We start from the raw sequence: 25,512 nt of genomic DNA, 5'->3' as shown, positions 1-25,512 counted from the left end.
AAGGGGTTTTATTTGGTATTGTGGTCTCTGATGCTAGAGAACTGTAAGCTTAATTTGGGATGCACCAAAGGAACTTGCCTCTCAGCTCTTTGGTCCAGCACCTCTCATCTTGAAATTCTTTTGGATCATACCAAGAGTGCAATTAGAGGAAAGAGTATTGCTATCTTTCACCACGTCAGTTCACCATCAAATGGATTTTCCATTGCTTGGAATTGGTGTTAGGCTCTATGTTGGCAGAGGCTGATGTAGTTTCAGAGCAAATGTATCTTAGTAACTAATCCTTGCTACCTCCTTGAGAGGTGATTTGCTGTATCTGACAGATGGGCAAGCGGAGGAGCGTGAGATGGTTTCAGGGCTGGGATTAGAGTGCTGATGTCCCAGGCTTCTGGTTCTATGCTCTCCACAACAAAGCCAACCTTTCCTACCCATCTCCTGCTACTCTCTTGTGGCAAATTCCTATTGAATGTTATTAATAAGGACAACAGGAGAATAATCCTGTTGTCCTAGTCAGGAGGGAAACTGTTCTTTTAGTTCTGTGCTATTGTATGGAATTTAATGCTAACAGTCAGGAGACCTTAACTAACTACATCAAACAGCCCATCCGGTGCCAGCCTTTCTTCTTATTTAGCTTAGTCTGAACTGAAACCAAACTTTGAGACTTCCTCTCCTCCCACAGTGGAGAGCCACTGGGATTTTTTATACCACACATGGTTTCCCTCCTACATTTTCCTCCCATGTCAGATATTCATACCCCTTTTAATAACCAGCAGGGGGATCATTACATTGAGCTACTGCCAAATGCATAATGACTGCTGCCTTTGCCTTACACAGTCACTGCACTACTGATATCCAATTCAGCATTGTAAAGTGCTTAGGGCTACCTTGAGGATGTGCTATATTAAACCCAACTATTCTAAATCCTATTTAATACAAAGAGATTGGTGGTGGGGGAGGGGGGAGGGAGATTTAAAATTGTTGTTAGTCACCTATTTTCAACAAGTAAAAATACCTGGTCACTTAGGGCCCAATTCTGTCCCTTTTAAGTCATAAATAGACCCCCTGATATTTGTATGGGGTGCATGGAGGTGAGCACTCTGCTTGCCACAGGGGGAGGCAGAATTGGGTCCTATAGAGCTGTGCCTGAGACAGTAAGTTTGCAAACAGCTGATGGGGGTGAACGTGCCCATTTCTGAATTCCCCCTACAAATGTTTTACAGTGGAAACAAGAAAGCGGAAACATGCTTCATATCTGACTGAAAATAAAGGTACTCTTAAACTTGTAAAAGGCAACATTTTTATTTGAATGATATGACAGAGCTGCCACAGGAGTGTTACCTGCTATAAAGAAAGCTTAAGAATTATTACCTTTATTAGACCAGTGACACTGAGCTTTAGCCATACATTTCTAACTTCTGTCCCTCTACAGAGACAATTTTCTTTTCTTAAATAAACTGTCATGCTAGTGTTAATATATTGTTGGCTCCCTCATACTCTGAGAATACTGCTGATATAAAACATGTATATGTTAGATTGGTAATAGTATCTTTAGTGTAGCTGACTAGAACAAATGTGTTTCCCTCATGGCTGTGCTAATGTGATAAAGGAAAATTGGCTGTTCATCAGCTTTTGGCTGGGTAAAGACAGTAGAGATGGAACCACATTCTTTTTTATGCATTAATACCACTGAGAACTTTTCACTAGTTATATTTCATGTGCAGGCATGTTGTGCAAAGATGTTGTAAAACATGAGATAATGCTACAAATAACAAAGTAGAAAAGCCTGTATCTTTTATGATGATAACAGTCAAACACCAAATGACAGTAACAGGCTGTAAAAAACGTGATGCAGAAAAAAAATGCAGTGTAACCACAATATATACATATACTTAGGCTCTTGCAAATAGGGCATCAGATGTTTAGAGGGCTTTGAATTAAAATTAAATAAAAAACTGTTGTATTTAGGTCATTGATGTGTCAACACAAAAGATAATTTAAAATGGAGAGATGTATTTTGAGCAGTGAAACTCATATGCAATAACTTTTTGAACAAATCTCAAGGCTTAGTAATTATGGTAATAGCCTTCAAATTTCCATCAGTGGAAGGGCAATAAATATTCCTGTCTAAATTTGGGAAATATTGACTGAATCTGGAAATGGCAATAAAGCTCAGCATGCATGTGTATGTTTGAAAGTACAGTTTAAGGAGGAAAAATTCATTTGTACAATTTTGTGTGAAGCCAAAAAAAAAAAAAAAAGCCAAACAAACCCCTCCATCTTATTTCATGTTTTCTTTCTTAAAATGCTGATAGACTCATGTTGCCCAAGGCACTGATGCTGATCATCTGAGCTCAGATTTATAGATAATTGTGTCCGTTTATCTTGGTCTGAAATTTGAAAGACTTTATTGTTAGAGTAGTATTGTCTGTGCTTATATTGTGGTTTTCAAGCTGGTATTTTGTTAACTGGTAAAAAAGTTCTCTTTCCTTTTTTTGCAACAAATTATTCTGGTTTGTAAACCTTCTATGTCCTCACATAGGTATTGTTCTTATGGAAGCAATAATTCCAGGTTTATTTTGTTTTGATTCGCGTGACTATCAAGGTGGGCTAAAGTGCTCTATTTTTATTGGCCTTGATAGACATGATTCACCAGGCATCCATACCTGCAAAATTTAAAAAATGCTCTGTAAATTGGCAGCAACAAAATGGTGTTTCAAAATTTGAAAGCTATCAAGTTCTCATGTGAAAAAAGCTTTATGCAAGCTAAACATTGCTAAAACCCAAGTAATTTTTTTTTTTTTGGTAAATAAATCACTTTCTGAAATAAAAGTTTTAGATAAGTCCAACTTAGTTTCTTTAATTAACTTCATTAATGGGATGACTATAGCAATGACTATAGCCACAATACTTCTGGTTTTCATTTGTGAGGGCCTGGAATTTTTAAATGAGAGTATTGAATTTCCTAAAATGTAAGGCTGAAAGATGCTCCCATATTATTAAACTTTTCCTAATTTTAGGTAACCTAAATCTAAAGATTTCTAATGCAAAAACCCCCCCAACTTTATAAAAGCTCAGCATCTTGTGACTTTGTGGAGCTGGGAGAATGCCATAAAGTATTTCTATGAACGTTAGCTCAGATTTAAAATGAACTGGCAGGGAAGGGAGCACTTGCAGGAAACAGTACCCTGGGGTGCTGGCTGAGTGCATATTCCTAGCCAAGGGTTCCCTTGATGTAAGGGAATTACCCAGTGGGTGTACAGCAGATGTAGGCACTTTCTATACTGTTCCCTTCAGCCCTTGTAGAAAGAAGCATGCTAGGGTTAGGGAGGCATTTTGGGGGGTTTTAGAGGCCTGTGTTTGGTTATCCTGAGCATGGTGTACAGCCCCTTGAGGCCTGTTTGAAGTGATGTATGAGAAGAGTTGTGACAGCTGTAACACGTGCCCATGGCCCGAAGTGGTGATGGAGCTCTAAACCAGCCTTGTACCTTGTGAAACACACCCACCCTTCTTTTCTGCTCTTCCCCTCCAACTCCACCAGATCCCTGTACTGTAGTTCCTTCTTTGATTTAACTCGTGTAGAAATTTTATACTCTCTGCATCTGGGTGATGATCTAGTAATGAAAAAGAGGTAACTGCTTTCAGTAGGCACCAAAAATAGAGACAGCAAATAGCCTGAGGTAATGTTATCAGTTAATCAGTGATAGACAAAAAAAAGTAGAGAAATAAAAGTGATTGCATGATAAAGCATGTGTTTCCCCCTTTACATTGATTCTATAGGTGCATCACAGCCGAATTAGTTTCTTCTTGAATGGCTGGGAAGATGATAACACACCTTTTGATTCAAGGACTCTTATGGGAACAGTTGCAGATACTGATGCTGATGGTATTCTGCAAATTGGACAAAGCTTCACAGGTAAATCTTGTAGTACTTTAGTGGAACGCACTGGATAGTCAAAATAAAATATTCATGATGTGGTTAAAAGAAGAGTGTGGGTAATTTAAAGTTATCTATATGCTGAGAAGTAATACCTTACTGCAGAAGAAAATTCTTATTGTACAATTAGCTTTCTCAAAAGACTGTCTGAAGATAGAATAAATTATGATCATCTACCAAACATCTATGTGTTCCTGCATCTAGGTAAGTTTTCCTGCATTCGCTAAAACATGTATGTAAAGTGACTTATTCCGCTAATTTCTGATCATAGTTTCTCTGAGTAAATGTAGGGAACTGTTTCAGAATGGAATTGTGTGTGGCCACTAGACTACACTCCTCTTTCTGCAGCCAGGAGCAGAGCTGAAGGTTTCTGGCTGTCTATGTTCTTCAGTTCTATCAATAATCATGTAAACCATGTCAGAATGAGAATATTTTAGCCTCTAGTAATGGCTGAGAGTTTCTCTTCATCTGCATCTAGAGTTTTATATGGACTATATCATGACATGATCATTGAAGAACAGTGGGGGATGTTTTATTGCTTTTCGCTAATTCTTGGCTTTGCAGGTGTAAGAACACTGACTATTGCTCTTCAGGAACATGCACAATTTGAAGTTAACTCCTAAATATATGTCACATAAACAGTTTTATTGTGGCTTTGGGCAAGAAAGTATTCTGTGCTCCATTTCTTAAAGCTTGTATTTGGAAATGTATTTTGTTGTGGTTTTGATTTTGAATACTGGATAGCTAATAATCACGTAAAAGAAAGGAATATTTTAAAATGCTTTTTATCTTTATTGTATAAATTGATAGGTACAGTTGTACCTACTGTATCTCTTCTCTAATTAGAGGTGGCACATGGACTGGCTCATTACTTCTGTCTAATGAGCCGATGCCTGTGCCACCTCTCTAATCAGAAAAGAGATAGGTACAAAATGTTCTTATAAAGTTATTATAAATCATTCTTTTTTATCAAAAAAATTAAGTCACTGCCCTCTATAGTTTTGTCCAGGTCCAAGCTGGTTTCATTCAGGAGGGGTAATTGTGCAGGAGAGATTTCTGAGTGCTGAATTAAAGGTGCTCTCAAGCAATGCAAAGCTGCCTTCTGCTCAATAGATTATTTATAGTGTATTTTCTTAGGTTTAGAGCAATTTGTTGGAAGAATGCAAGATTTCCGATTTTACCCAGTGGCACTTACAAACAGGTAAAGAACTTTTATTTTTGTAACAAAATAAGAGTGTGGCGAGAACAAAGTGTAGATAACAATATGCTTATTTCCCAAAATATAGTGCTTTTCAGATGTTGCCTTTAGATAATTTCTTATGACGATGTAGTTTCCTGATCCTCATTTCAAAGATTAACTTTAATATAAAAAATCTTGAGTTAAAATAAATACAACAAATTAATATGTTTTGCTTTTGAACTGTTGCTTAAGTAGGCTTGATGTGTGTAGTGGTGTATGTATACACATGTAGTGAAACTGTAATAAATATGTGCTCTCCTTGTTATGGTTGTCCTTGCTACAACCTGACTTAGTATATATTCTGCAGAGAGTAGATCCAGTTGCTAGATTTCAATGCTTAGAAACTGTCTAGGTGTTATCTACTCATCATAATTCTGACATAATAGTGTGTGCTGATAAGCTTAGTCCTGGTGGATAAGACTTGCTAAGCTTCCTCCAAGCTCCGTGTAAACTGTAGGGCAAGGGAGCACAGCAGACTAGTCCAGTTTTGACCACTTAAATACCAGTGATGTAGATGAGGAGGACAGGCACTCCAACTGATTAGCACGCTGCCTTTGTTGCTGGAAGCTTGGCTCCATGTGTTTAGCTGTTGCTTTCCTCTGGTTTCCCTTCCCCACAGTATCCATGTCAGGTATTCTTGGTGTACCCCTGCCCCGAGGTGCCACTGTCCCTTGCTCTCTAGATGAGATTGTCACCATAAGGCACCAATGACTTTGCTACCTCAGCCCACAGAGCCCTGGGTAATTGCTTTGACTTCCTCTGTTCCCGAGGCCAAACTACTGTTGCCACTGCAATTTCTGTTGCCCTCCAGCCTCCCTTCCTAGCACATTACAAAGAAATGTTACCTTTGTTATCCAGCTCATGCTGGATTAATCCAGTCAATTCAGGCTGGCCAGAAGTAGTCAGGTCCTATTTGTCTGCATGGTGCTTCTGGGGAGGCTGCACACAATGACACTCGGGACTGCAGACCTTCAGGCTACTTAATGATAGTCTTTCAATAAGATGTAGAGCAGTTTCCTCGGAGCTCAGCTGTCTGCAGGACATTATGATGAACTGAGCTCCTGTGAATTGGAAGTATTAATGTGAATCTGAATTCCAAGTTTTATGAAAATCATGTTGGTTGTATTTCTCAGAGCAATGCTTGTCAAATCTTTTGAACTACAGTTTAGGTCAGTGAAATGAATAAAGCTTAACAATTGAAAATGAAGGTATTTTACAGACTGTTTTGACCTACTGATGTCTTTGTAGATTTGGTTTTATATCGACAAATAACTTGGTCCAAAATGTTTGTCTGGGATAAACTGGGAAGGAAAGTCTTGCCTGCATGCCAATCAATGAGGCTCTGGCTGTGTAAAAGATCCTGACTCTGGGTTCTGTGGAAGTTGTAGTGGCAGCTAGCAAGTATTTATTTGCTTAATAAGCACACAAAATTATGTTCTTACTGATAAAGTAGGAAAATGGGAAAGGTAATAAGATTTAAATATAAAAATTCAGTATCTTCTAGACTCACAGAATCCTTCCTTTACACCAGAGGTGAGCAGATAAAGAACTATCCATGTCATTCATATCTGCTTGCTTGCCTGCCTACATACCTTTGTATCTATTTCAGTTGTTGATGTCAGAGGGAACTGAAGTATCTCAATGATTTGGCATGACTAGGTTGATTGCAGTTAAAAAAGTGGGCATTTTTATTAAAATTAGTTAAAAGTGAAAATATTTCTATCCAGGTTTTCTAAGGTACAATATAGTATTGTTCAAGCTGGTCTTTTCGGAGGATTTGAGTGCAAAAATTGAACTTTACTGTAGTTATAGGCAGTATATTGATACTATGGTGTGTTTAAGAACAGGATCCAGACTGCTGATTGGAGTCAGACATGATGTTGCAATAAAATGTTAAGAGTTTTTCTCCTTGCATCAATGGCTGGATTCATCCTATCTAACTTTAGACACCCCACCAAAGAACTCATTTCCCTCAGTGCCCTGTGTCTGAAGAACTCCATGTGTGTGGAGCAATGAAAGAAGCTCCTGAGAGGTTCTTCACAGATATTTTCTGAAGGTGCCTGCTGCTCTACCGCTGGTAATGTAGAGACCCTGAGGGGGGCTTCGTTCCTGGTTAATTGCCCCATTTTTATGAGCTTAACTCAGGAGTTTAGGGCTTCTACTATAATCTAAACTGAATTTTGTTTAATCTATGAGCCTAGATGCACAAAGTAACATTTGTTCTTTTTGTCATGTATGCAATTATTATTTGTGCTGTGACAGAGACATTTTGGAAGTATTCTCTGGAAAATTCCCTCATCTTCATACCCAGTCTGAATGCCGCTGTCCTGGAAGTCATCCCCGGGTACACCCTTTGATACAGAGGTACTGCATCCCTAATGGTGCAGATGATACAACTAATGACAGGGTGCTGAGGCTGGATGCAGAAGCCCATCCTCTCTACTACATCAATGATAATGACATTGGGACCACCTGGATTTCATCTGTGTTTGCTAATACTGCAAGCCTGGATCGTGGTGTTTCAATCACAATAGATTTACAAAATGGACAGTATCAGGTAATGAGAAGATGACGTTTGCCATTTATTAAATCAAAACTAAGAAAAGATTTTTGTAAACATTGCATTGCAATTTTGAAGAAATTCAAACCTTATGCTTTAAAATGTTATCCTTAGAGGACCAGGAAGAAAGTTTCCTTTATTGGCATATAACAGTGCAGAAGGCAACGGGATGCATTATGGTTTGTGGCATTCTCTTTCAATGTGCCTGTTGTAACGAGCAGTGATCTGGAATAGGTATACAAGAGTAGATATCCTGTGTGAAGGCACCAATACTTAGAAACTGATAGTTGTCTTTAAACTCCACTTTTGTAAATTTCAACTTTAATTTTAATTTCTTTTAAAACTCGAGGTGCTTGTTTTGTACATGCTGGTAGAAAACTGACTGCAGACAAATGAAATTTAATGTATCGAAAGCACACTGACGTATTAGAGGGTGCTTCTGTTTGTAGGTGTTCCGGAGGTGGCCAATTAGCCTCCCAAGGAATACGGAAGGCAATACATTGCCTATCCTGCAATGATAGGCAGGCATGGTTACTGAAGAGGCTGTATTGCATCTAGCACTCCACTAGGCTGTTGAAGAGTGTCAGGATGTCTTGGAAGGAGGGACATACCAGTAGTGGAGCTGCATTCACAACAGGGAATTCACCAAATTTCTGTGTATTCTTGCTGGCCTTTTTTTTTTTTATATTAATGGTGAGAAGGGAAAGAATATGATGACAGGCTTTGGCTACATATGTAAAAATTAATCCTTTAGTTAAAAATTATTTTAAATGTATGTGAAATTCTTGGCTTTTGCTTATTTAATACACACATTTCTGCTTAAGTAGTATGCTGAGGGAAATGCTCTTTGAAACGCTCTTTGAAACAACACAGGTATTTGATGAGATTCTGAGCTAGAAATATGGAGAATTCAAAAAAAAAATTACCTGTTATCAGACAAACAACTCGTCAAATGTTTGGCAGCACAAAGTTACAACTTTCATTTTTACCTAAATAATGTTGCTGTAACAAATTGTGGACCTGACTGTGTAGTGCATTTTCAAATGGTCTTCGAGATAAAGTGAAGTTCTGATGCAACAGGTCGGTAGTTGTGTGATAGTGTCTGAGAGATCAAAGAGCTTGTTCAACAAAAAAGGTTCTTCTCGGCTTTAGTTGGGAATATGTGGGGTGAAATATGGCTGCTTCTGTCTGGGAGTGGTAAAGCAGACTGTATAGTTACATGAAAAAGAAGTTGATATTCTCCTTGTTTTACGACTTAACCATTAATATCACTCCATAAATTTGTTATCTTCTTGTAGGTATTCTATATTATACTGCAGTTCTTTAGCCCACACCCTGAAGCAGTAAGAATTGAAAGAAAAAAAAGAGATGATCTAAAATGGGAAGACTGGCAGTATTTTGCTAGAAATTGCAGTATTTTTGGAATGGAGGACAATGGATCTTTGGAAAAACCAGACTCTGTCAACTGTCTTCAGATGCATAGGTATGAGTGGGTATTATCTGCATAATACAGATACTTTGAACAGGTAACATCCTGACACAATTCATTTCTATGTCCCAATGAGATAGAATCTTTTAATTTGGTACACTCATTTTTTATGGACTGCTGAGTATATAAAAGATCCTAAACATGACCTTTTGACTCAAGCTTGCCAAAAAGTCTTCTGTCATTTTTATCAGATTTTACTCATTTATGAGTGTGACACAATTGATTCCTCTGTTGTTTTTGAGGTAGAGTTTTGAAATTTTACGTGTTAGTGTTTTGATGGCTATTGTCAGTAGAATTACAGAACATTGAGAGGATGAGTGGAGGAAGGTGCTGATACAACATTGTTTCAAACTGCCTAGTGAATGTGAAAGTCTGCCTTCTGATCTCTGGGAGTGCAACTTGTTCTGAAGCTTAGGAAAGAGGCCAAACTGAAGTACAAAAGCCAGTTGTTCAACCCTGCTAGTGTTCATTCAAGACATGTAAGAAATGGGTTGAAAATGGTATCTTGAAGCTTTCTCATCTTTCTAAGCAAGAACCAATATAAAACTGTGGAAGAGGGGCAAGAAGGATTAGTGCCTTTTAGAAGTATGTTGCAAGCCCATTTACTCTCAATTAATCATATGAAAATTTAAAGCTTTATAATATAAACATTTCATAAATCTAGTGTATAACATGTATAATAGTTACTATGTTATCATTTTAAACACACATGCATGTATGTACACACACATATATATAGAATTGAATCTATACCACTACATCTATTCAAATACATTCTCTCTTGCCTGAGTTCAGATGCCGGTCAGTATTAGGCTTGTTTAGTACTTGGCTGGAAATCAGTGAGAAAGTACATTACCAGGTGCTGTAGGCATTTAGCTTTTTTGGGGTTTTTTTCCCCTTTTGCTACCTTTCTAAGACTTCTCAAGTGTCAGCAGCTTTGTCTGTTCTCCAGGAATTCAGAATTCTGAGGAGAGGAGCATATGGTCATTTGAGTTACACTACTTTTCAGCAAAGGACTCTGAGCTTTATTGCTGATACATGGACCAGAGGGTAGAGGAGAAGGGAAATATCTTAAGACAAATGTTTTTGGATAAAATAACCCAAGTGGGGTGTAATACCACTTTCACCCCAAAAATATGTATTTGTATAATTTTTAAAAAGAACTGAGGAGTGAAGTAAGAACTGTTTCCATGAATGTTTTCTAAGCAGCACAGTTTCTCACCATCAGTTAGAATGTAAATGATGATAGGAAGTGATACAAATGAGTTATTTTTGGGTACAGCTGATGTTTGGAAAGCTTTAAATGATAAGACATATTGGTGAAAATTCTGTGTGCTCAAAGAGGAGTTACTGTGGAAACAATGCTCCAAATTTATGTCAGCAGTGTAACAGAGTTCCCTGGAGGATTTTATTGTAAAACAAAACTTGTTTCTCTCTCTTTCTCTCATACCCACAAACTTGTAACTGCCAAGACATGTCCAGATTGTCTGTCCAGGATTTAGACACCAGTGCCCTTGTGTTCTGGTGGCCTGTCCAGGATTCCCTGGGTTTACATGGAAGGCAAATGACCTTGGCTTTGAAATCCTTACCGTAACCTGATGGTTCTTGTTTTGGTGACCAGATGCTAGTACTGAATGGACTCTTTTTTGTGTCCTTTAGGAAATGAAAGTGATTAAGGTTTTTGTTTCTCCATCCTGTACCACCTATGTAAGTTAGGAGTTGCTCACTGTCTTTTATCCCCCTGTCAGAGGCTTGAATCTTTGCTTAGTCTGAATATTGGCTGACCCTTATTTTAGAATCTCCTTTGTTTTCCTGGTTTCCTGAGAGACTGCATGTAGATGCTCTAAAATCTTGATGACCTGCTTATCTAGTTGCCATCAGCCTTACAGTGTTTCTGCTGTTCCTTCTGATGCTTCCATACCAACATGGTGTTGTTTATCTCCCATTTGTACCTGTCTAAACATTTCCGTTGCAGTTCTATACATCATGGAAGAAAAATACTGTATTTAAATTTCTGTGGAGGGGAAGAGAAGACATAATCATCCAGAGAAACTTACAGATATATTCCACTGAGATTTTTGTGAAGCACTGACCTGGATTAGGAGCACAGGAAATTCAAAGATCCTTCATGAAGACAGAAGAGCGTGTCTCAGCAGACCTAGCCTAACTAGAAATCTCATCTTTCAAAAACTGGCATATTTTGAAGTGACATTTTTTGAATGTTGCATGTCAGGTGCCAGGTGATAACGTGGGGATACCTATTTTTAATGATCCCATGTAGATGTGCAAATAAGCAGACATTCTTCTCTCTTCCAGAGGCTAAACTCTGCCCAGCACATAGACCAACATGATGTGATTCATACCAAATTGTGCAAATGTGCAGTTTATATTTACTTGTTTACTCAGCTTTACTTGAATTCTCAGGATTGTCCTTCCCCTTCCTGGGCTTAAATAGGCAGCTTTACTCTCAATCTTTCTGCTTTCCATTAAATTACCTTGCACTTCACTTTCTGGAAGGTGGCATGTGTTTCTAACTCTGCTAGCTCATCAAGTGAGATGATATGGTCCTGTGACTCTGGAATTCAAAATATAGCAATTGTTTCTGTATGTTTTTTATGTGTGTTTAGCAGGTATATTACTAACAATGTGAGCCTATTAATTATTGTGTTATTGTGAATGAATGATTTCCTTATGTGATTCAAGCCTAGTTCATATTTCTCAAGGACAGTGGGTTAAACTTTTTGAAAATGTGTGCAGATGTCACTGTATCAGTCACACTTTAATCATATTTTGAAGTTGCCTGCTAAAGGCTTTACTTTTTTAATTGGAAACTTTAGGTTTGGAGAGGAGCATGGTAGTTTAGGGCAAAACAGACATATAGAGGACATTCTTTTCCCCTTCTTGAGCTCTGATGACTGGGAATCCACTGAGATAAGAATTTTTACCCAGAAAGCATGAAACCACCATGGACAGCTGAGACTCTCTCTGAGAAACAGGGTGTAAAAGACAGAATCTGTAAAATATGTAGTATTTTGATTTTAATTTGTTTTCCTCTCTATTTAAACAGCTTTACACCTTATTCTCGTGGTAATCTAACTTTCAGTGTTCTTACCCCGGAACCAAATCACCGACCTGGTTACAATGATTTTTATAATACTCCATCTCTCCAAGAATTTGTAAAAGCTACGCAATTGAGGATTCATCTCCACGGCCAGTATCACACTACTGAACCTTGGGTCAATTTTAGGCATAGGTACTATGGAGTTAATGAAGTTACAGTCAGTGGAAGGTAAGTGTTCCATGACTCTTCCCATACCTAGCACTGCCTGTGGCTATTACAGCTGTGCACAGCGTGTAAGGACCTGCCTAAAATTTGATCAACTTGTTTTGCTTTTACATGTATGATTGAGAAAGGAAGTTGGTCTGAAGTAGTGTATCCAGTTGGAAATGACTGGTGTACTGTTTTTTAAAAACGTTTGCTCACATGTTATTTTACAATTAATTATACTTATTACACAAATCTGTCAAAAGCAATCCTTTCCTTAGAATTACCAATGCCTCTAAGCAAAGGCTTATGATTGAAATGATGGCTTCTGCTTTACTTTAGTAACTCTTCCAAGCTATAGATTCTCAGACATGGCAATTTTAACAGTCAATGCAGAGCTCATTCTTTGTTTTAGTTGGAGTTTTCCTTTCAAAATTGGGTAGCTGTCAGTAAAACTGTTGTATTATCTGTGACTGACAACTTTATTGTATATGATAAGTGTGCTGTCTTGTGAAAGGACTAATTATGCCCTGTAAATAATATGCAAATTTGGCAATGAAATAGTTTCTAAGAAGCATATGGTGCAGATTTGTAAGTATTATTATTCCTGAAATTATTTTGGTAGTTCTCATTTTGAGAGAAAGCACCCTGTTAGAAGTCATGTTTACCGTAAAATTTTCTGTGTTATTAATATATTTTGATTATTGTTTTAGATGTATTATGATAATGCATTTACTAAAAGAACTTTATCTCAGTGACAATATAACAGTAAAATAATTTCAGCTGAAGTTTGCAGAGCTATGCCATGCCTCCAGAAGAGCAGCCCTTCAGGTAGAGTGGTATGGTTATTGGCTATTAATTAAGACTCTACACAGATTTTATTTTATTAAGAAATGGACATTTTAACTGAGATAAAATGGGTTAAAATGCAAAATTATTCCTGATATGGTTAAGATTTCTTGAAAAACTAGAGATGAACTGGAAGTCTTAATACTGATGAATAATTATAATTTATTTAATAAAATTTTACATATTGATGTTACTTATTGAAATACAGTTTTCATTACATATCATATAAGGCAAGAGTAGCTCCTACTACATGTTCATTTTTATTTTCTTGAAAAGCAATTGTTGATGCTTAAAAATATATTGAGTGAAGTAGTCTTTTGTAGTTTACTTCACTTAAGAACATTCTGGTGACATTTATTTGTTCTTAATAAAGAACCAGACTATGTAATACACAAAATTGACTTTTTGACTGTGTAATCTATTGTTGGAAAGATGTTTTTTCATGTTTGAACTTTAGACACTACCTATTGTTCTTTCAGGTGTAATTGCCATGGCCATGCTGATGATTGTGACACAGCTATGAAACCATACAGGTGCCTATGTGTCAAGGAAAGCTACACAGAAGGAAATAATGTGAGTCTCTGCTTTGTCTATCTGTGCCACCTATGAACAGCCTCAACACTGGGATTTTAGTCCTGGGAAGGAGTATGTATATGTGTGTGTAGCCTTGTCTTTTATAGGGAAGCTTTCTGTAGCAGATTTGCATCAATTAATGAAACAGATATATTCCACTCTCCATTCTCACCAAAAGCCATTCCACCACAGACCATTAGGAGTGTTGTGTTCAGGGGTTTGATTTCTTGTTAGAGATTATGCCACTTTCAAACTTTAGATGCAAACCTGAGATTAGACTGTGAGCATCTAGTAAAGATTGTCTCTGCCTGCTGTAGCAACTAGCAAGAGTCCTGTAGAAATAAGGTACTACTCCATGGTAGTTTTAGTTTGCTCCTATAGACTCCAGACCCATTCAGTAGTTAGAATGGAGTAGGCAAAGTCCTGGAGTTCAGCTTCCAATTTAGTTTCATTTGAAAGGAGACAGTTCAAGTGGTCCATAATGCAATCCAAAGCAGCATAAATGCAAAATCATACTTTTCCTTTTTTTTCCCCTAACAGTTTAATAATTCCTGGCCATGGAAGAACCAAAATGGGGTTGATTACTATAAGTCATGGTATTCTAGATAAATATGTAGAGGGAAGCTCAAGATAATGGTACCAGTTTGCACTTGTTTCATGCGGACTTTGGTTTTCTTGGAAGCTGTTCACATACAACTTAACAAAAGCAGAACCATGATGTGTGAGTAGAAAGAACTTGCTCAAAGAAAAGATTCCCTAGATTAATTATTTATAAAAAAAAAAAAAAAAAAAAAAAGGAAAAGAAGTTGAGGTTAAGAAGGAGTGAGCTACGTTAAAGGAATGAGTCCCTCAATCTCACTGAATGTTAGGTTTCCATTGTGAGTACATGTTATATTCCTTGCTATGTTTATGCCTTTTGGAAATAGCCTTTCTAAAAATTAAGAAGGCGTTATGTGGAATAGCAACAGCAGTAGCAAACGAGAGACTAATCACATATCAAAAAAACCCCCAAGCAGTCTGTGCTTGCTGGAACAGAGTGAGGAGAAGTAACCTCAGAGTATTTGATATAGTGCTTATGATCATGTGAAAGATCTTTGTAAAATTTCATAGGGGATCTAAGTTTTCTCGCTTCTTAAGGAAAAGGATCTACAGTCTAAATGGGACTTGAACAGAAATTTTGAGTTTTTAGATGGGTCAAATTAGAAAAAAAAATTCAAGCTGACAGTGTCCCTTTAATTAGAACACACATTGTGAAATGTTACTTTGTAAGGATTAATTATAAATATTTAATAAGATCTGGAAGTTCACCAAGCACTCTTGCAAGACTTACGCTACCTTGTGAAAACAAACCAAATACATTTTAATGATGTATCTGCCTTATCAGATATTTCCTGTCAATGTTAATGTGTTGTTCCACTGAGTGTCACATCTTTGATTTGGCATATAGGCATTGTAACTATAACTGAGGTGCTTGAATTAACTGTATCAATTCAGAGTACAATAAGGTTGCTGTTTAATTATTTTTCTCATTCTTTAATAACAGTGTCAGTATCTATTAAATATGAAATAAAGTAGCAGTAGTAATAGAATTAGTATTTGGAAATATATAACTAAATACTTTGAATTTTATCAAAGATTTACATGGAATCCAAACAGCTTAAATATTTTGATTTTTTTTTTTTTTTTGGTAGGGCTAGCACTTAACAGCAAAACCAAAATCCATCCTGATTTTTGACTATCATTGGCACTGATAAAACTCTGTCTTATAGATTTAGACCTGTTTCTTTGGCTCCCACCCTAGTGAATTAGGAATTGTAAAAATAAAATTATTTATTTATATAATTTTTTTGCTTTAAGTCAGCCTTTGATGAAGCAAGGTTCCAACTATAACTTTTTTGGTAGAGAAAAGGAAAATATTTTGAGAAGAAAGAGCAGTATCAGCAAGCAGCCTTTTTTTAATGTCAGTTCTGTGCTAGCTGTGAGTAAGTCACCAGAACTGAGGAGCTATAAGAAAGTTTTTCACTTTAGGGTGGGTTTTTGAGTATCTTGGACCAGAAATCAGAGATCCTTGAAAAGCTTTTTACATATGGCAGAGTATGTTTTTGTCCCATTTACACTTAATACAGCTAAAATTACCATCTTGAATTTATCTGGCATATACAATCTGGCTAGCTGCTGTGCAGCAAAGCACAGAAATGAAAAGTTTGCATAACTGTTACAAATAGTAATCTTAGTCTAGGTACTTGCATCACTATGTTATAAAAATTTGACATACCAAATGGATTTTTTTTTTTTTTCCCTAAGTTCCATTTTGGTGAGGAATGATGATGAAATATGTTGCTATGAAATCTGAGATGATGGGAAGAAGGGGTTGCTTAAGAATTATTTGCAGATGTTGAGGGGCAAGATTATGAAAAAAGAGGAAATTAATCCTCACAAAGCTTGTCTTTCATTTTATGAAAAAAAATGTTCAGCTTCTTCATTTACAAATGATTCTGTAAATGCCTTGGGTCCAACTTTGGGAAATAGCTCTGCCTTTTGCAAATGGAAACTGAGGGACCGAGAGTGGAGTCCAGATTTTGTTAACATCTATATGCAAAGATTAATTTGTAGACTTGAACATAAAAATATGTTCAAAAACTTTCCAAGCTGTCACATGAAAAGCTGCAAACAGCACATAAAAGAACAAGACAGTCAAGCAAGGTCAGCCTTACATTGCAACCTCAGAGCCTCTTTTAAATCGATCATATAGAACTTACTAGAGAGAGGTAATGGTGAAATGTACAGGAATAATTATAGAAATCATAATAGAAAATAGAATTTTAAATAAATAAAACAACTCTGATAAATGCTTGAGAAGATATGAATGGAAGTGAGAGATTGACTGGATGCAGTAAAAACTTCAGGTCTTCAGAGTTTTCCATGCAAATAATGGTCTTAAACATTTGAGGTCTGGAAACTGGGTATGGCATATGTTGATTTATCAAGAATTGAATAAATAAGACTTTTTATGTTGTTACAGAAGGAATCTATGTAAACCTTAGTTAAAGGTCAATCTGTATCATGTTAGATGTTGGAATCAATCACAAATAGTACGTGAGGAGCTGTAAATATTAACCACATTATACTCAATAAAAAAGAGTTCTCGCTTGTAGAAACAAGCAAGCCAGCAAAAATTGCACTTTTTGGTACATGGAGCCTTTGGGATGGAGTCCCTAAGACACCTTTCTTTTCTATTCTGTCCTTCTTGGTCCCTTGGAGTTACTTAGAATGTTCTAATTTTGGTGGGTTGTTTTTTTTCTTCCCCTAGTAAAACCTGACTTTTAAGTTTAAAAGCTCTTTGATCTTTGGGGAGTTCACAAGAGACAGAGGTAGTTCACATGTAGTCTTGGTAGATAGTCAAATGCTGTAGTGAGGGTGCTGGTGAAAGCCATGAGGAAATTAAGACTATCTTTAGAGCAGTCTATGCCAAAATAGGTATACCCTAGAAGCCATATTTATTTGGCTAAGGAAATGAAATGGAGTAAAAGCATAGTGGTTGGATACAGAAGAGGATCTGGTAGGTAGGAAAAAATTGTATATGATTAGCTACCCCATTACAGTCAACACTTCCAGGGCAGCATGGATGTGGGTGCTAAATATAATGGAGCTTTTCAAAGACAAGTCAGCATTTCAAAATGCCTGAGAAGGTGGCAATCTAACCTTGGCATCACTTCATCAGATTTTTAAATAGTGTACTTTTGATAATGTGTACTACAGAAGCATATTTATAAGTATTGTAGGTGTGTATGTACACTGTTTATTGCAACTGAGCTTTGATGAGTGTGGGCTGCAAACTCCTACATAGGTTACAAAAAGAAAAAAAGGAAATTAATTCCACATAAAATATATAGATATAAAAAAGGATGCCCTTGAGAGGCAAGCAGCAGGATATTTAAAAAGTGTTGGAGTAGAAGGTTCTAGTTAATCATGACTTACTGCGAGTTTTAAAGTATTGTTACTGTTGCCTTCTGAAGTATTTCTTTGGATATTTGTTGACTATTTCTTCAGAGGCACTGTTCCCAGAATTCTTAGGGCCTAAAAATGAACTTGGTGCATAAAGGCTTAGGCTGAAGTCACTGGTGATCTTTCTGTAAGTATGCTGGGTTCAGGAATCTTGAAGTTAAATTTTAAAATAATAATCTTAGTAAAAAAAATCTTGAATTATTGGAAATCAGTTTTTAATCGTAGTTTTAGACTAATGAATTGGGCCAAGTTAAGCTTGGTATTTTGGCCACCTGGCTCCATGTGATGTTTTCTCAGGAAACTTTTCACAAAAGGTGAGTAGTTCAGATACTGTATATCAAGAAGGCATGCTTGTTATTGGCCAAAGGGAAAACCACATATATAACATGTTTTCTGGAGGGCCTAGCTGTAACTGAGAATAATGACATGTTTCTGGGTTTTACAATTATGGAGAAAGGTTTTGTTAAGCATTAACATCCTTTGTAAATCTGCTAGACCTTGTCAAGTGCTTTTTTGGAAATGTACCTATCCATTTTACATGTGGTAGCCAAGAACCAGACCCCAAATCTCTCGATTTGCAAATCGCAATTGCTATGCTTTGGACAAATGCAGAGTTTAGATTTGGTGAATGAAGGCCTGAAGATGGCCTCAGGCCATCATCATGCTACCAAAAGTGAAACTTCAGCCCTGGAGGTCTGGAAGTTAAATGCAATTCTTAATTTAATAAAGGTGTGACAAACAGCAGGGTGAGGTGGGGGAACCAGTGCTCATTTTTGTTGCATGAAGGTGTGACAACTGCTAGAAGAACAAATGTTTCACACTCATTGCCAACTTCTGAATGGCTGCTTTTTTTGCCAAGACTTTTAGAAGGAGGTTGTAGGGGGGAGTCAATGGCTTCTCCCAGATAGCAAGTGATAGAACAAGAGGAAATAACCTCAAGTTGCAGTAGAGAACATTTCGATGGATATTAGGAAAAATTCCTTCTCTGACAGGGTTGTCAGCGATTGGAACAGGCTACCCAGGGAAAGTGATGGCATCACTGTCCTTGGAAGTGTTTAAAAGTGTGTAGATGTGGCTTTCAGGGACGTGGTTTAGTGGTGAACCTGGCAGTGTTAGGTTAATAGTTGAACTTGGTGATCTTAAATGTCTTTTCCAAACTTAGTAATTATACAATTCTTTAAAGTTTTGTCAAAGTTTTAAAAGTCGCAGAACAAGAGATGTTTCATAGAAGCTCCATGCTATGTAATCAGATGCCATCTTTTTCTCTCTTACTCCTTCATGCTTGTGTGTCATTTAACAATAGGTGCAAGCACAGGTGTGCAAAAGTAACTGATCCAAGATTAAATCTGAAATGAGATGATGAATGCTTTCAGCTGCCGTGTGGCTGGCCATGCACAAATGGAAACTCAGGGCTGGCAGGTTGGTAGCTATTCCTGCGCTGTTTTCCTTTCAAGGAGGACATATTTCCATAGACATGCTGGGAGGAGGAAGCTGCATGAGCTGGATAGCTTGGCTGGTAGCTTGTTTCTTTGTTGTGCTTCCCAAGTTGTGCCATGCCTGAATGAACCCTCCTGTCTCATGTTGTTGGGTGCTGTGTGATGCTGATTTTTCCCAATGAGGAGAGAGAGGGGAGACGGATGTAAACCAGGGAAGGACTTGAATAAGTTTGAGCTATGTGACTTGTGAAGAGTTATAGTCAAGGTGTTGCCCTTAGTGCACTTAAAATGAGATAATCACGATTAGGCAGCGATTGCTCTGATAAACAAAGGCCAGAGTTCAGTCTCAAGTGGAACCCTGCTAATTTTCATCCTGAAAGCTCCTTTTTTTTCTCACTGTGGTGATATTGTGTTTTTCTGTTGTTTTGAACAGATTAGAAAAGTGTCCATTGGTTATTGCTGCCTTATTGCTTACTTTTTATTTCGTGTATTAAAACTAAATTTCAACAGATAAATTCTTCTGCTTTCATTTTCTCTCCCAAGTGGCTTTTGTTATAATTTGTGACTGGTCTGCAATTCTTGGAGTATATTAAGCTTATGGTTTTTAATTCAGTTTATTTTACACACAGTTGATGCTTTCCCAGCACCAGATGTGAGTGAAACAGTTTAGAAACTTTGGTACAGTTTCCTAGTTTTCAGGGTATAGGTGATATAGACACATTAATAAATAATTATAACTGTGCTTGGAATGACAGCCATGAAGAAAGATGAGCATGCTTCTCAAACTGAAGAAGGAAGTTACCCAAAAAAAAATGTTACCCAAATGCTTAACAGAAGCAACTTATTTTGAAGCATTTAAATTCCTTCTGAAAGACTGAACTTATGATTGCAGTATATTTTGCTTCTTTTGTTTCACTCTTGAGGTCAAATGATAGTAGTACAAACTACAGCTATTACAATGTTAGAAATTACAAGAACAGACATTGTTTAAAATGCATCCAAATGGATGGATTAGGTGAATGTCTTCTGTGCCATAAACACAGCGGAAACACCATTTTGCATCTTTAAAAGTTTGAGTAAATCTGAGTCTCAGGATGTTAGCCCGTGTTGAATATCTAAATTCTTAACATTTTGATCTTCTGCCCACTTTACTTGGTTTTACTCTGTTTTTAAAATTACTTTAAAAGGTTAAAATAATAATTAAAAATGTTGGGTTTGTTATTTCCCTTTGTGCTTCCTCACTTTTTGTCTAAACCCAATATTATTAATATTTAAATTGGGGAAAACATAGAAAAAAATACAAACATAGAGACTATAATAGTAAACTCGTGAGATGAAGAAATACGTCTAAGAAGCAGCATTTTCTTTTCTTTCTGATTTATTTCAGTGTGATCGCTGTTCGCCATTGTACAATGACAAGCCTTTTCGTCCAGGTGACCAAGTTCATGCCTATAATTGCAAACCATGTCAGTGTTACAGCCATGCAGAAAGCTGCCACTATGACTTAGCAATGGATCCTTTTCCTCAGGAACACCACCGAGGCGGTGGCGGAGTGTGTGATAACTGTCAGCACAACACAGCTGGTAAGTCAAAGAGAACGGACTGTTTATTTTACAGTTCCTTTTTGACTAAGTCTTGTGTCAGCTGAAATTAGTAATGCTCCATGGCTGACAGTCCAATGAATTCTCATGTATATGTATTTTTAAACTATTCAGATAGTCAAGTAACAACAGTGGTGTCAGTTCTTAAGCCATGGGAAAATACTGTAAAATTTAATCCAATCTTGTATAAAAACTTTAATGCAAAACACATTCTAATAAATAATTAAAACATATAGTTTCAAAGCTATTCCCATTACATGTGCTAGGGCATTTAAATCCAAAGTACAGACTTACTGGACCGGTTTTACAGACAACATCTAAAAACGTTGTCAAATTTTGCTCTAATTTTAGTTTCTTGTTTATTGAATAAAGGTAGGTAGTATATTTGAATACTTTTTAAAAAAAATCTCTACTACTTCAGTTTTCTTGGCTTTATCTAATAAAGAGAAAAAAGAAAAGTTTCAGGTTCAGTTTTTCCAAAAAAAATGTATAGGCATTTGCATGGCACAGCTTTTATATAAGTGTGGTATTATATAACAGATGGAAGTTTAATGGAGTAAAACATAGTTTGTAACAGGTTCATTGTTTCATATGCTCTGGATCACTAAATTGGCAGGTAGAGATGAAAGGTGCATTAAAATGGACGTCCTGAAAATTATAGAATTCTCTCAAAGGAATAGTCTTTAATTTTGAATTATACAGCTAATTTTAATGAATTGGAAGCCATAATGCATAACCTTTCTTTCATGCAGGAAGGAACTGTGAGCTGTGCAAGGATTTCCATTACAGACAAGCAGGTGCAGATCTTTCAGCCATTGATGTTTGCAAACCCTGCGACTGTTATGCAACAGGCACCAAAAATAAGAGCCTCCTGTGTGATAATGTAAGTAGCCTCAATAGAGAAAAAGGAGAAAACATTTCAATCAGCTGGGTAGACAGCCATAAGATTTTACAAAGTGTATTCAAGTGGTAACTAGTCTATTTAAAAAATGATTAAGTTCAGCCTTTTCAAAATGATAATTGACTTACATCAGACATTTGAAAGCTGAGAAAACAGAGAGGAATTTGAGATGTACTGCTGAAGAGTTACTCATCTAGATCAGCAACAGACATAAAAGATGCTGTATGAATAGTAGTTTTGGGATGCTATCTCTGCACTCAGTAATGTTAAAACATCTAGGTTTTGAATGTTTTTGAAGGTCTTGATATTGTCTTGAAGTTACTAAAAGGTTTTGAAAATTCAGGCAATAAGCCGAGCCTGAAATTGAACTAAAATTAAGCTACTTTTCCCTGTAATAAGACAAGGATTGATCTCCCTTTTAATTTATAAAGTCCATTAAAAAGAAAAGAAACCCACAAAGTGATGCTGAAAAGAGAACACCGTCAGCTATGCTTTTTAAACCAATGGACCTCATTGACATGCAAGCTGTCTAGTCCAATAACTAATCTATCTGTAACTTTTAAAACATGCATGTTGGAAAAAAAGCAGGAAAAGTGTTTAAAATCTGGAACATATACTAAAGATACATTGTGGTTTGTGTTCTATTCACATATGTTCTGTCTATTGCCAAAATCTAAATTTTGTTATGTATAGGGAAGAAATAATTGCTTTGAAATTTATTTTAAAGGTAGAACTTATTCTACAGGTAAATGTGATAGAACTTCTTCAGCTTGTTGCCACTTTTCCTGTCTCTTCTTTTTTCAAGACTTCTATTAGTAAAGCCATCTCTAGTTTTTTTTGTCATATGTCTCTTGTCCCTGCATTTTATTTAACAGTGAACTCTTGTGGATCCTGTTGTATTTTCCTCAGTTCTACAGTGGTACAGATACATGCCCAGTTTGACTCAGTGCACCTCATAGGACTCATGCATTGGTACATATTCTGTGTGACATGCAAATTTATCACAATATGTTTTTTAAAATAGTCCACTGTATTACAAAGAGAAATTATTTTATAATTTTCAGTCTTCTGAGGTAACACACTGCCAGTAACACCGAAGCGGAAAAAAAAGCTTGCAAAACACAGGTATCAATGTTAGGACTATTTTTCAAGACATAGGAGGAATGAAAGCAAATGTTAATTTATGTATGCAGGATTTGTGGTGAAATGTTAACCTAAATCAGCTTTAACTTTGATTAATAATCAGAGGAACAGTAGTTTACAGAAATCAGTGCTTTATACTTAAATATACAAGAATGTTGATAATGCTTGACTATGAAAGTATGGACAGGGAGATAAAATGGGAAAAATGGGGGAGACTGTATTGCTCAATAAAGCATCAATTGCTGCAGTAGAAGCAGAGCAGGGAGAAATGATTGAGAGGCATTAAAGAATAGATTAATAAGGCTGGGGACTAAAGGCTGAAATGAATTGCATGAAATAGGAAGGCATCATTGGAGGAAGTGTTTCCAAATTTGACCTGTGGAAGATGGAATCATAAGGAATAAGGACCCTACTCATGAAAATTAATTGTCACATCACATTGATAATTTTCAAGGAAATTTGCCAAAAATGGGGCAGAATACGCTTTTACTGCATAACTCATCACTTTCTTCAGATCATCAACCTTTTTTTCTTTTTGCAAAGTGCCACTTTAGTCACTAAGTTCCAAGAGGTACAGAGTTCCAAAATTTATCCCTTGAATCACAAAATAATCTGTTGAATCACACAGAAAGAGCATTTACTCATCAAATGAAGTATTATTCATGCTGATAGTTTGCAAGATGTGTAGAAGAGCTGACTGTAACAGTTGCTCCCATCTCAGTTTTTGGACTGAAAACTTTATGCCTCTTCTGCACTCTACCCTTGGTGAGAAATGCATGTAGGTATGGAGCATTTCTCCCTTGCATCATTTCTCAGTTCTCATACATCTGAAGATCACGTCCACCTACAGATCACTGTGTAACTTCAGTTGTATTTTAAAGTTCAAACTAACACAGTAAAACTTCAAAACTGTGACTTTATGGCTTTACAGCAGCAAGTGGGATTTTAGGAGAGTGGTGTAGCAATGCCTCCATGAGCAATTCAGTAGGTGTTTTTGCAGAGTGAGGTTTTCCTTTGAGACTGGTGAGTAAAAGAGAGAATTGCTACAGCCTGATAAAATTTGTCCACTTTGCTGGTTATTGATGTTTAATCATTCTAGAAAAGATGGTTGCATCCTCTTTGTGAGCATTTGTCATGAAATACTCCAATCAATCAGGAAGTCCAGATGAACTATTCGAGGTGCTTGAGTTTTATGAGTGAAAGAATTGGCTGCCTTCTTCCTTTCTCCCTAACCATTCACACATGAGAAAGTTCTACCAGGACACTGCTGATGTGCTCATTCTTGCTTTAGCTGGAGATTAATTTCTTCTGGCCCTCATACTAAAGTCCTTTACTCATTTTCCTGTGCTGCTTTTTACCCAGACTGCTCTACAAATGCTTACATATTCTATCAGGCATGGCAGTTGGTAGTCCTGTCATGATTCTATTATAGTAAGGCATATATAATGCTGGGGAAAAAGAGCACTCTTTTTCTGGGCATTTGTTTTTAGGCAAACCTGAAAGTGCTGCTATTGCCCTTACCTAGTTTTTGGAAGTAACATCCTGGTCTCAGTCAATTTAGTCATCTTTCTTTACTCAGCTTTTGCTGATTTTTAAAAATTTACTCTTAACGTCCAAATAAATATGTATCATGCACTAGTTGTTGTGAGGAAGCTGTATTTTACCTGCAGAGGATATTGTTTGGAGTTGCAAAGACTTAATTGCCTTCTGTCAAGGTGGCAGCTGTATTGTCTCATCTTGCAAGAAAACTCTTTCCAAGGCAAGAAAATGAACAAAATATTAGTTACTGTTTTCTCTGAAGAGTCACATGAAAGCAGATTCCAGTACTGCCAAGTAACTATCTGAACAGACTTCCGATTTCACCTTTCTGCACACTCCCTAAATACTGGTTTTTAAAAATTATATATATATATATACACACAAAACAAAAATAGTATCTCTATTTCTATTTTCACTTCTGAGTTAATTCTTTTATCTAAAATTAGAATGAGCATTCCCATTTTCATTTTTCCATCTACACAGTTTTCAACCCGTTTGTTGTGATTGACAATAAATAAATAAATGCAATGTGTGTTGCGAGGGGAAGAACATAGGTTAAAGCAGTTAATTAAGGGGATTTCAGTCAACAGATATACCAAAGAGAATAAGGAATGTAAAGGGTGCAAATGTGTCAATGAAAAATATTGTGCATAGTGGAGTCCATAAAAAATCAAGTTATCAAATACTGTGTGTATTCTGAATCCTGGATTTCCCTTAATGGAAGGCCTTTAACCTTATTGCTAAAATGAGGGGAAAGTGAGCTTTTTTATGTTCTGTAATCCTATGGCTTTGTTTCTGATGGATTTTGTAAAGTGGAAATGCTGGTTTTCTGTGAGAGTTTATTTGTGAGATTTGGTTCATCCCACCCCTTGGAGTGTTGTGGGCAGAGGGTAAATGCCTCATTTTACGTTTTGAGCAAAAGTAGTAGAAAGCTACTGACTTTTGAAAGTCATCGTACGTGATGACAAGAAGAGATATCA

The 25,512-nt window shown here is 36.7% G+C and overlaps 1 protein-coding gene across 2 annotated transcripts in view; it reads left to right on the top strand.

The window, feature by feature from the left end:
- Window positions 1-25,512, top strand: part of USH2A (usherin) — a 388,071-nt gene that overhangs the window by 27,485 nt on the left and 335,074 nt on the right. For both annotated transcript variants that reach the window (XM_017730037.1, XM_017730036.1), the window contains 8 exons: window positions 3,775-3,910; window positions 5,069-5,132; window positions 7,434-7,728; window positions 9,030-9,214; window positions 12,288-12,509; window positions 13,814-13,907; window positions 20,736-20,931; window positions 21,702-21,832. In XM_017730037.1, the coding sequence (XP_017585526.1) occupies window positions 3,775-3,910; window positions 5,069-5,132; window positions 7,434-7,728; window positions 9,030-9,214; window positions 12,288-12,509; window positions 13,814-13,907; window positions 20,736-20,931; window positions 21,702-21,832 (1,323 nt within the window). The remainder of the gene's footprint in view (window positions 1-3,774; window positions 3,911-5,068; window positions 5,133-7,433; window positions 7,729-9,029; window positions 9,215-12,287; window positions 12,510-13,813; window positions 13,908-20,735; window positions 20,932-21,701; window positions 21,833-25,512) is intronic.

The sequence above is a fragment of the Corvus brachyrhynchos genome, unplaced genomic scaffold (genome assembly GCF_000691975.1).
Source record: "Corvus brachyrhynchos isolate BGI_N302 unplaced genomic scaffold, ASM69197v1 scaffold101, whole genome shotgun sequence".
NCBI classification, from domain to species: domain Eukaryota; kingdom Metazoa; phylum Chordata; class Aves; order Passeriformes; family Corvidae; genus Corvus; species Corvus brachyrhynchos.
The sequence above is the reverse complement of the archived record's forward strand: the minus strand, read 5'-3'. Positions and strand labels throughout refer to the sequence as shown.